Source organism: Trematomus bernacchii, unplaced genomic scaffold, assembly GCF_902827165.1.
Source record: "Trematomus bernacchii unplaced genomic scaffold, fTreBer1.1, whole genome shotgun sequence".
NCBI classification, from domain to species: Eukaryota; Metazoa; Chordata; class Actinopteri; order Perciformes; family Nototheniidae; genus Trematomus; species Trematomus bernacchii.
The window spans coordinates 14,141,927-14,154,721 of record NW_022987648.1 but is presented as its reverse complement, the minus strand read 5'-3'; the positions used below and the strand labels follow the sequence as shown (position 1 = coordinate 14,154,721).

Sequence of the window (12,795 nt, the reverse complement as noted above, 5' to 3'; positions counted from 1 at the left end):
GCCACATTAACATTGTTTCTAGGTTTGAGGTTAAATTTCCAGGTGTGTTTTTCTAGTCCCCAGAGATGTTGCAACAGAAACTTAGAGGGAGAACAGGTTTTGATGGGAGTGTAGCTACATCACAGAGTGACCTCTTACTCAGTCACCATCCCTGCCATGACAGTGGGAAAGCAGAATTTGAAGAGACAGGTTTGAAAATAACTATCTTATGATGGATAATGTTTCTGTTGTGAAAATGTTCATTCTATCAGGGTTAAACGAGACAAATAATTACAGACTAACTCTTTTCACATTCACTTTACTGTATTACTGTGTGATTTTTTTTCTCAATATCTCTCTCATCCTGATCATCATTTTAGATGAAAACATGCATGAGCCCATGTACATCTTATTGTGCAGTTTTTGCATTAATGGACTTTATGGAACCACAGGTTTCTTCCCTAAATTCCTCTTAGATCTGCTGACTTCTTCTCAACAAATCTCATATGAAGGATGCCTTTTGCAGGCTTTTGTCATGTACTCGTTTGCTTGCTGTGATTTATCCATTTTAGCAGTCATGGCTTACGACAGATATCTGGCTATATGTCGACCACTACACTACCACTCTGTCATGTCAAAGAGGAGGCTCTCTCAGCTCATATGTTTCTCCTGGCTAACACCTTTCTGCATTTTCTCTGTTAATGTTCTACTAACCTCCAGACTAAAGCTGTGTCGTTTCAAAATACAGAGAATCTTTTGTGTCAATTGGATGATTGTCAAACTTGCTTGTTCTGATGCTGACACCCTTTCAAACAACATCGCTGCATATATTACAATAGTCATTTATGTGTTTCATGGGATTTTCACAATTTGGACTTATATGCATCTTGTTAAAACTTGTGTTAGGTCCAAAGAAGACCGGGTAAAGTTTATGCAGACATGTGTTCCTCATCTGACCTCTTTAGTCATTTTCATACTTGCAATGTTTTTTGATTTGATGTATATGCGATTTGGCTCCAGAGATATACCTCAGAGCCTTCAAAACTTAATTGCTATTGAATTTCTGCTGATTTCTCCTGTGATTAATCCTCTAATATATGGATTTAAACTGACCAAGATACGAAACAGAATTTTAGGTTTAGTGTATATTAAAAGAAAATAATTGCTTCAGTTGAGTATATCCTCAAATGTAACAGATTGTAAATTAAAAAAATGCAATGTTTAGGATATGTCATAAGAATGGGAAAAGGTTTTCATTAAAATGTCAGCAGAATGTAATTTAATACGAACAAATAAATACAAGCCTGATAATATGTTGATAATTTGCTACATATGCATGTGTGGCTACAGTAAATGGACATTTTATGTTTTGCATGTAATGCATTTAGAGCTCAAGGACAAAACTTCTGTTAAATAGCACATTCTTACAACTCTCGTTTTAATGTCTATGCTCCTTTTCATGATGTTTCTACATCCTATACAAAATATAACACATAATTACCTGCACACTTTTTCCATACATTAATTTACCTTTCCAGAAAATACGTTGTATATCATGTTTATATGTGAGCGTTACTCTCTGAACTGAAGCCATGTTGTTTGGGCGTTTAACCAGAAAGTACTGAATATTTATTTGACTACTGCATAGAACTGTATTTTACACAAAAATAGTCTAAGTAAAAAAATATTCTTGGATGGAAATGTTATTTTCTGCAAAACATGCTTTCACGTTTAACAATGTTATCCATAACCAGCTCAGGTCTCTGAATAAATATACTTATATATATATATACACTGTATGTATATATATAATATATATTAATTACTTATGTTATGCACAATACATCCCTATTTACATAATGGTTTATCCATTTTGCATTTACTGACCACCACATGGTATTATTTTATTTTGTATGTAATAATTTGTCCCTATATTTCAACGAATGTTACATTTTGTGCTTCATTTTTTCAAATACTTATTTCAACGACGTACAAATTCATTGCAGGCACACTATATGTCTTCTAACCTTTGTCCGATAGCCCATTACCTGCAGGTAATATTGTCAGGATATATATTACTTCAACATATTGGAAAAAACAACAACTGTATTGTTATTACTTGATCACTGTGATTTGTTTGGAAATTACATTTTGTCAGCCAATTATTCTTTTCAGTTTTACATTTCTATTGAAGCTCAAACAGACACCATATCATTTTTAGTTCTAGAGGAGACATTCATTGCTACTTTCAGGCCTTTGTAAAAGGATTAGGGCTGTCAGTTGATAAAAAAACGTTATCGCATTAATCACAACAATTCCTCTCTTATCATCTAACATGCAAATGGGTATTTGATGTGTGTGTTTTCTGTTCTATTTTACTAAACGTTTGTAAGGCCATTTGAATTAACCAAGACATTTCTTTTGTCACAAATGATTAATAAAGAAACCTTGTTTATGTAAGGAACAGTTCAAATGCTAATACATCTTCACTTGTATGTTTTTTGTTTAATTTAAAATAGAACATACATTTCATCTCAGTTAAACAAGCTCCAGTAAATATCTGCCATGAATCTGAAGAAAGTGTGTTACATGTGCGTTGGGAAGTGTCATAACAACCAGATAAAGAGAGGAGACAAAGGATAACAAAGTTACGGCCATGAAGTGAGGAGCTTCAGAGACCACTGGTCAGCCCTCACTACCCTAAGTACGACCAGAGCACCTTCATCTGGGATGGGGGGGCAGCATTTCCCCTTCGACTTGTTTTGTTTTTACTAAAGACGAGAGCTTGAAACAAAATATTACTAGAACGCTGCTGTTTGAATCGATAGCGTTTAACAGACGGTCGCTGTTTGGGGCGTTACGTTACAAAATACTACACAGACAGCGGTAGCTGGGAGATCGATCACTTTTATTTGCTAAACTATGCGGAACTATTAAATCCACGTACATTACACATCACAGCAATGAGACCAGCTAAATTAAACCAGGATACATCCTTTACCGTCAAACTGGGTCTAAACACAGCTGCCTGTGTGCGTTTGATAAATACTTTCAGATTTTTTATTTATTATATGCTATGCTACTTATTAGCTACATGGCCTTAAGGTAGGGACACACCAAGCTGACACAAAATAACTGACACAGATGGACCCGACTGTTGTGTCGCCTCACGTCTCCTGCGTCTTGGCCATGTGTCGCACCAACGCAGACTCACGGCATTTCGTGTTATAGTCACGACATTTAATCTATAGAGTGGCGAAGTCACGCCCATCTACTTCCGGTCCATGGGACCTTATTTCGGAAAAATAATGTATTGAAGTCAATGGAGAGAGAAAACGTATCTTTCGATCCCGTTTGAATTGTGCCATGAATTACACATATGATGTTTGTCAAATCAAATCAAATCAAATCAAATCAGGTTTTATTTATAAAGCACATTTAAAAGCGATTTTTGGTCGAGCCAAAGTGCTGTACATGTAATAAAAAACACATTACTACAAAACACAATAAACGACAATAAATTACAACAGATATAACTATAACAGATATAAAACACACGGAGAAGTCAGGAGTCATGCTCCGCTCTAATTAGAAGGCCAGAGAGAAGAAGTGTGTTTTTAATGTGGATTTAAAAACCCCTAGGGTCTGGGCCGACCTCACATGGAGGGGCAAAGTGTTCCAGAGCCTGGGGCCAGCTGCTGCGAAGGCTCGGTGCCCTCGGGTTTTTAGCCTGGTCTTGGGCACTACCAGCAGCAGCTGGTCAGCAGACCTTAAAGCTCTGGCTGGGGTGTAGCGCTGGAGCAGTTCAGTTATATAGGCCGGAGCCAGCCCATTTAGGGCTTTAAAAACAAATAAAAGGACTTTAAAATCAATTCTGAACCGAACTGGAAGCCAGTGTAATGAGGCCAGAATAGGGGTGATGTGGTCGCGCTTTTTGTGACCAGTCAGTAAACGTGCAGCCGCGTTTTGGACTAGCTGTAAGCGTTTGATTGAGGCCTGGTCCATACCCACATACAGAGCGTTACAATAGTCCAGTCTCGAGGTTACAAAGGCATTGATAACCCTTTCCAAGTCTTTAAAAGATAAATACGACTTGGTTTTGGCCAATAGTCTTATTTTAAAAAAGCAGGATTTTACTACGGTGCTAACCTGCTTGTCAAATTTAAAAGTGCTGGTGAATGTCACTCCAAGGTTCATGACCGAGGGGAGGATGTTTTTTTTGAGAGAGCCCAGAATATCAACCGGAGAGGCTGGAGGTTGCGGTCCAAAAAAGATGACCTCAGTCTTGCTCTCGTTGAGGTTGAGGAAGTTTTTGCTCAGCCAGGATTTAATCTCTGCTAAGCAGTCCATCAGCTGCTGTAGTGAGTGTGTGACATTTGCTTTTAGAGGCAGATATATCTGTACATCGTCGGCGTAGCAGTGGAAGGGAATGTTATGTTTTGTGAGTATTGAACCTAGGGGCAGTATGTACAGTAGGAAAAGGATGGGGCCTAGAATCGAGCCTTGGGGAACCCCACAGGTAAGAGGGGCTTTGGCAGAGGAGAAGGCATCTAGCTGTACCGAGAAGCTACGGTCTGTCAGGTAGGACCTGAACCATGCAAGGGCAGAGCCTGTGATGCCAGCGGACTGTTCAAGCCGTGACAACAGGATGCTATGGTCCACAGTGTCAAAGGCAGCTGTCAGGTCTAACAGCACCAAGACAGCTGGGCTGCCTGAGTCGGCGGCTAGGAGCAGATCATTAAAAACTCTTAAAAGAGCTGTTTCAGTGCTGTGCACGGGTTTGAAGCCAGACTGGAACTTTTCATGGATTCCATGCGTGGTTAAAAAAAGACTGCAGCTGGGCGTAGACTACTCGCTCCAGGGCTTTTGATAAAAAAGGCAGCTGGGAGATGGGCCTAAAATTTGCGAGAATGGAGGGGTCGAGATTTTTCTTTTTAAGAAGTGGCTTAACCACGGCATGTTTGAAGGCAGCTGGGACACATCCTGAGGTAAGAGAGGTGTTTAAAAGTAATAAAATACTTGCTCCAACTGATTCTAAAACATCTCTGAGAAGGCGAGAGGGAATGCTGTCTGAGGTGCAGTTTGTCGGCCGCAGGTGCTTGACTACATCCGAGAGAGAAGAGAGGGATACAGGGTCAAAGTGGTCGAGGACAGCAGGGCACAGAAAAGGAGCAGGATCTGGGGTAGCACTAGTGTGGGCTAGCCTAAGAGCAGATACCTTTTCAATAAAAAATTTAAGAAACTTATCACAGAGAGTAGTCGATGGGACAATAGAAGAAACATCACAGGGATTAATGATCGAGTTGAGGACATTAAAAAGAACCTGAGGTTTATGGCTGTTTTTGGAGATTAACAGAGAAATGTGCTCTGTTTTGGCTGCTTTGACTGCCGTCTGGTAGTCGGAAAGGCAAGCACGAAGGATTTCTAGGGAGACATGGAGTTTATCCTTTTTCCATTTTCTCTCTGCACGCCTGCAAGCGCGTCTAAGATCACGAGTACAGTCATTGAGCCACGGCTCTGATAGAACTTTGGTGCGTCTAAGCGTAAAAGGAGCAACAGAATCCAGTATTAGTGTACGTCGAATCAAACATGGAGATAAGCTCATCAGCATTAAAAGCACAGTTCACATCTAATTTACAGATCGGAGAAGCATTAAAAGCATCAGAGAACTGTGAGGCAGTCAAGGGGTTAATCGAACGCAGACGACGCGCCGGGGCACGTGATTCGACTCCTGCGGAAGGGATGGTGGTTGTAAACAGAACCGGTAAATGGTCTGAGATACGCGTTGCTGCACATATTTCATCCACAGATACAGACAGTCCAAACGATAATACTAAGTCCAAAGTGTGTCCTTTTTCGTGTGTTGGGCCAGCCACGGACTGAACGAGACCAAAAGAATCAAGGAGATTTAAAAAGTCCCTAACCAGAGGTTTGGACTCGCAACACACATGGACATTGAAGTCTCCGGAAATCAAAACACGATCATATTTCACCATGATCCCGGACAGAAAGTCAGAAAAGTCATTTATGAAATCCTTATTACACTTTGGCGGACGATACACGACTGCGCAGAGTATAGGCGAGGCCGGGTTCAGTTCAAAGAGCTGCAACTCAAAGCTGGCATAGCTAGATACAGGGTGAAGCAATCGGCATTGGAGGTTAGCTCTAAACACTGATGCTATGCCCCCACCATGGCCAGTGGCACGGGGGGAGCTGAAGAATGTACAGTCAGGAGGAAGAAGTTCAGAGAACGGTGTATACTCGCCAGCGTGGACCCAGGTCTCCGTCAGGAACATAAAATCCAGTTTACGAGAGGTGAAGAAGTCGTTTAGCAGGAACGTTTTGTTTGCTATCGACCTAGCATTTAGCAAAGCCATGCAAAGTTTTCGCTCCGGGCTAGCCGAAGGTGTAGTGCGTCTCAGCTGACGAAGATGTGCGTGTTGAACGCCGCGCGGGCCGGGAGCAGTCAGTCGGGCAGGAGGAGCTGCCAGCGGGCCCCTCAGAGTCCGGAGCTCCGGAAAAACGGGGCGAATCCACCGATCTCTCACTTGGCGTGCAGCAGGAGGGCCGTGACATCCGAGGCGTGGATAATTCACGGAAGAAGCCGTCAGGTATGCCTTCAGATGGACCAGTGCACCACCACGCTTTCCCCGTCGTCGAAAGCGCTTTCGGCGAGGCAGGATGCAGGGCAACCTGCGCAGGTAGGTGGGGATATCCGACAGTAGAGGGGTGGGAGACGATTTATGGTTGCCAGATGTCGGTTTGGGCAGCAATATCAACTCCAGTGAGGGTCTGTCAATCTTAAAAAATCATTTCCATGTCAAAAAAGTCACAGTTTGTCGTAAAACTGTTGAAATATAAGCCTATGAAAAATACGCAACTAGAAAGACTACAAATCCCAGAGTCGTGTAAGTGATGTCACAATTGTTTTCCTCCACTAAAATAGAGATAGCTAAGATCAGCGCCATATAGATAGAATCTATCTATATGGCGCTGGCTAAGATAAGATAACTTTAACAAGATGCCTGTGTGCTTAGTACCAGGTTGTTATCATACCAGCAATGGGTCTTGCTCGTTCTTTTGCTTTCCGTCTGATGAAAGGACTAGGAGTGGCTTGATCAAGTTAGCTACTTAGCTAGTAGCTAGCACGTTAGTTAGCATTACAGCCTTGTCATTTTTATTAGCCTTAACATGAAGTAACATTAAGTAACCCAAAATGTTAAACAGTAAGAGTAGTAGTCATATTTCGTGAACCCTTTGAAGAGTACTGTCACCGGTGTGGTCATTCTATAATACACAATTTAAGCCCGGGGGAGAAATGCTAACGCTAACGCTAGCGATCTTTTCTACTTCATGCTATCTGCACAAATGGTTGACATTAAACATTAAAACGACCAGGCAGTTCAGAGAGAATCAAAGGAAGGCAGGCAGGCAGCTTTGCATGACATTCTTCAGGACGTGTTTCATTGTGGTGATAGTGAGGGTAGTCAATCGTTTTGTTGACAAGACAGTAGTGACGGCCATCTTGGTGACGTGTGTTGTTGACCAGAGATGTAGTTCATTGAGCGTTTCACACAAACAAATGTGTTACTTCACAGTTTTACGACACATTTCTTTTTTTTTTACTTGCAAAATTATCTTTTAAATTGACAAACATCATATGTGTAATTTCGTGGCACAATTCAAACGGGATCGAAAGATAATCTTTCTCTCTCCATTGACTTCAATACATAATTTTTCCGAAATAAGGTCCCATGGAGGTCCACCGGAAGGGGAGGGACTTCGCCACTCTATTGATTCGTGTTCACCAACACGTTTTTCCCCTTTATTTCGTCTCACACAGAACGATTTTAAAAGCAATGTATTTCTATTGGTAGTATGTTTTGTGCCTGCAACACGTCTTTTTGTCCGGTCGGGTCTTGGAAGACCGGAAGCTGTGGGGTTCATAAAAACATGTTCTTACTCATTATCAAGCTACGATTATTGTTTTTATTTTAAATCATATAATGTCGGACTTTTGTTGCCGTCTATGAGGAAAATAAATGGGGCTCAGAGCCTCAGAATACTGAAATCTGTATTTTTTAAATCTTTATTTCCTTCTAATTTGTTATTCTTTTCTAAATAACACACTGTTATTTACTCAAATAAAAACAAGGACAATTGTGTGTTGTTGTTATTTGTTTAATTCCATAATCTCTGGCTTTTTTGGCGTCTGTCAGGAACTGAATTTCAAAATAAAATAACCAGAAACAGACGTAGGCCTATATGGGCCATTTCGAGCATCATTGCGATACACAGGCCGTTTCTCAATCGCGAGGATATTGGCTTCCAAGCCAATATTTCAAGGATGCTACGTCATCGAGTGCCGCCGAAGGACTGTTCCAATCTCCAGCATACTTGGAATTCCACCGAGGCCGCGTCCTTGGTTTGGGGGAAATTTCGAGGCTGCACATGGGTAGACTTCGCGTCCTTAAAATCCCCACAATGCTTTGCGCATGGACCAATTTCACCAAATCTGTGGCGGAAGATGTACGGCGGGGCCTCTCATATGACGCACACCTGCACACTTGCTAGCCTGTTCCACTCTTCGTTTTCCGAATGCCAGGAAGTATTCTTGCCTTGCTTCTGAAGCAAGATGCTCGGCTCGGCTGTGCTACCAAGCCAGCATCCTCGCGATTGAGAAACGGCCACAGCCACTGAACTGATTACCCAAGATCCTCAGCTATGGTTTAAGCTCGGTGATTGGATGTTTTAGCTGCAATGCACGTTGGCATATGTGCGTGAGTGGCAATAACTCTCCTTACCAGCAGGCGGCGGTAGTGTGTATTTGTCATTCAAAAGAGGCAACAACCGGAAGACAGACTGCGTGATAACCGAGAGAAGAAGACAATCTAGCAGCTCTTATATTGACAAATCAGCCTGTCCTCCTACAAAAAACGACCATATACGCCGATTGTTCAGCAGCTTATTACGACCCAGTCACGTTTTAAAGTGTAGCCCCTCTAGTGGTCGTGTAAGAAACAACATGCTCCCGTTGATTGCAAACGCTCCGGAGATTCTTTTATAGACAAATAACCCTCTCTGGAAAATTCTGAATTGTGCAATAGTTTGGCCATTAAAATGCTTTTTGATTAGATTTCTAGCGAGAAGTGTATATTGTACTTTTATAATCTACGTCCAGTGGATGTGTAGGATCTATAGTTTGATAGATATTACAAAGATGATTTGAGGTCTCGCCAGGATAACGTGTATATGCGTCAGCTTCCATGTAAAGTTGGCGTCAACCCTCACGGGGTGAAAACAGTATTTCCGGTCTCAAATATTTCATAATAAAACCGGAAGTATTCCCCTCACTGTCAAATGATTACACAGTGATATCTGCATTACTCATCCACTAAAAAACATCAGTTTATCCTTGTTAATTACACAACATTGATTGGTTTAAATTGTGTACAATGCTTTTGTGTTTTTAACCTTTGATTCGGAGAAACAAATAGTTTTTTCGGAGTTTAGACACTACAGTTTCCGAAGACACTACACTACCCAGAATCCCCAGCTATCGTTTGGGACTACAACATCCGCCTTGCTTTACAAACCCCGTGATTAGTCCTCAAGCTCTGTGATTGGATGTTGGAGTGGCAGTGCGACAAGGTTACGTAGAGCGTCAAACAGCTCTTTGAAATGGAATGGAACCACGGCAGACTATCCAAAACTGGACTTGGACATGGCACGTCTCTACTGGGAATTGTAGTTTTAAAAGACGTTTTCGTATTTCCCACAATTAGAAGTTGCCAGTATTAAACTGTTTACACCCCTGGAGGTTTAGGGGATACGAAACACAGTGGTGTTATCAAATTTAAAACATATAATTAATAAATGGGTGAAAATAGCTTGTGTCCATAATGGGCAGCATTAATATACCCACATGACAGCTAAGGTCAGAAGAGCTTTATTTAACAGCTGGTCTTCTGTCTGTGACCCCTCCTGTTGTTAATTGATAAGCCTGAAACGGGGGGTTACGTATTGTAACCCTAGTTATATAAGCACAGGCGGAGCCCTCTACTGGACTCTATGGGTACTACCTTATCCCGCGTGCATTCTCCCACTGAGACTTCTATAGACGTAGCCGGCCCAGGGCGGGCCTACCTGAATGCGCGCACATTACACCGTATAAAAGGAGGCCTCGCCTCCTGACTATCATCCTATACCTCTCTTCAGCGAGCGGAATAGAACAGACAGTGCCCTGAGTAAAGGGCTCCGCCTGTGCTTATATAACTAGGGTTACAATACTTAACCCCCGGTTATATCTCTCACAGGCTCCGCCCTCTACTGGACTCTATGGGTACAGTGGGTGGAGCCCTGATGTATACGCGCACTGTCGTCCAACACCATTCCACCCTACTGCCCCTGACCGGCTTTTCTGGTCAGCAGCTGCTGCCCCACACTCTCCCTTAACCCGGTTGTGACCGAGGAGAAATCTGGGCTGCGGCTGACAGAGCACACCCTGCTGCGCTTACCTCGCAGAAAGTGTGCTCAAAAAACAGTGCCGGGGGACCCGACGCGATTCGGTGCTACCAGAATGACTGCCAGACGTTCTCGCCTCACTCTCCCCAGGAGAGGGAGAATGAGACGCAGCGGTGGAAAGGCGTATAGCAGCTTCCTTGGCCATGGCTCGTGTGCAAACGCGTCCACCCCCAAGGGCGGGTCGTCACTCAGGGCCATGGAGAACCACAGGGCACAGTGGCTGTTGCGCCGGCTGGCGAACAGGTCCACTTCTGCTCTCCCGAACTGGGCCCCGACCTGCTTCACCACCTCCGGGTGAAGCACTCGCCTGGCAGGGGGCCGCCCCTCGACCTGAGGTCGGCCCCTCTGTTCTCCAGTCCCGGGACATGGAGGGCTCTCAGAGATAACACCACCTCTGAGGCCCATAACCACAGCTCCTCCGCTGTGGTCAACAAGGAGGCGGAGCGGACTCCGCCCTGCCTGTTGATATAAGCCACTGTGGTGCTGTTGTCGCTCCTGACCATTACATGTCTCCCCTGAATTAGGGGCATGAAATGCCGGAGGACTAACACTACTACCCGTAGCTCTAGGAGGTTGCTGTGTCGAAACTCTGTCAGAGCCCAGCGCCCACCTATAGCTCTCTTCAGGCAGGTCCCTCCCCATCCTGTTCCGGACGCGTCCGTGAACACTGTGATGTAGGAGGTCACCCGTCCCAGTGGAGACCCCCTCCGGAGGTGGTCCGGAGACCCCCAAAACCGGAGGTTGCCCCCACTGAGGGGGGGAGGGATGGTCACCAGCCGTCGTTTGTGCCTCCAAACGCAGGCTGGGGAACCACCTCTGCAGGCGGCGCATATGTAGTAACCGGCGGGACCACCATGTGAGCAGCCGCCATGAGACCCAGAGTCTGCATGACAGTTAAAGCTGTCACTGTTGCCCCCTGTCGCAGCCTGTGCACCACCCTGAGAAGGGGCGCACGTCTGCTCTCTGACAGGGTGGCACGCAGCGCGTCTGCATCGAGCACCACACCCAAATACAACGCCTGTTGGCGAGGTATGGGGGTGTTCCTTTTTCCCAATCGATCGCAAAACCTAATTTGGTTAGGTGTGTGATCAACTGTGCTGTGCAAAACATTGCCTGTTCCCGGGACCCAGCCATGACTATGAGGTCGTCTATGTAAAAGAAAACTCTCATGCCGTGTGCGCGCAGCGGTTGAGGCGCTATGGCCACACATTTGCTGAATGTGCGTGGGGATAGGGAATAACCGAACGGCAGCCTGTTGTATTCGTAGGCTATTCCCTGGAAGGCAAAACGCAGATACTTTCTGTGCTCTGGAACAATTTCCACATGAAAGTACGCGTCTTTCAGGTCGATGGTGGTGAACCAATCGCCTGGCTGCACAAGCCCTAGTAACTGTTTTACAGTTAACATGCGGAATTTCCTGCTGGAAATATGACGATTCAGGCCCCGGAGATCTGGAATAGGTCTGAATTCCCCTGTTTTCTTGAGAACCAGGAAATACATGGAATAAAGACCCTTCTCTCTGTGCTAAGGATGCACAACAGACACAGCCTGTTTCTGCACCAGAGCCTGAATCTCTGCTGAGAGGAAACCCATCTCCTCCTGGGAAGACAGATTTACCTCTAGTATGCCCATAAAAGGAGGTGGGATGCTGCAAACTGGAGTGAATAGCCCCGTTTCAGCGTCCTGTCCATCCACCTTGTCAGTACACAGCTGAGTTTCCATTCCCCCACATTGTGTTAGGGGATGTGCAATCAGCTGCGGAGCTGCAGCTATGAAGCTGTGGTACTCTCTGGTGGCCCACTCCGCCGTCAAACCCTCCAAAAAAGGAAGTTTGACCCATGGGGGGCTGACACAGAAAGGGCCGTTTTTCTATAATGCAGTTTCCACTCAGAGAAAAAAACGGCAGATTTTTCACTGAGGTCCCTGAACGCACCACGGCACGCTCCCGTGAGAGCGCGCGCTCCGCCATAATGCTGTTTCCTCTTAGAGAGAAAGAGGCATTAATCGGAGCTTCTTCTGTCCATGAACGCACCGCGGCCCGCTCTCGGTTGTTGTTGCGTAGTGTGTTTTACTAAGGCCCCTGAACGCACCGCCACGCGCCTCTTTACAAGTGCGGGCGTTGCTATAATGCAGCCCCTATCACTATAGTAAACAGCATTATTTGGAGTCTTAGCTTCAGGCATAGAATGTTTTCTAACAGAAAAACGTCGGCCATAATGTCCCTGTACCCGCACCCCACTATAATGGCGCATTTCCACCATGGCGCAGAGCGCGGTTTAAGCGTGCCGTGTT

At 44.6% G+C, this 12,795-nt stretch overlaps 1 protein-coding gene across 1 annotated transcript; it reads left to right on the top strand.

Moving 5' to 3' along the window:
* The first annotated feature begins 208 nt into the window (after positions 1-208).
* Positions 209-1,141, top strand: LOC117485907 (olfactory receptor 6B2-like). The gene has a single exon (XM_034134614.1). The coding sequence runs from the start codon at positions 209-211 to the stop codon at positions 1,139-1,141; it is 933 nt and encodes a 310-aa protein (XP_033990505.1).
* Positions 1,142-12,795: the final 11,654 nt, after the last annotated feature.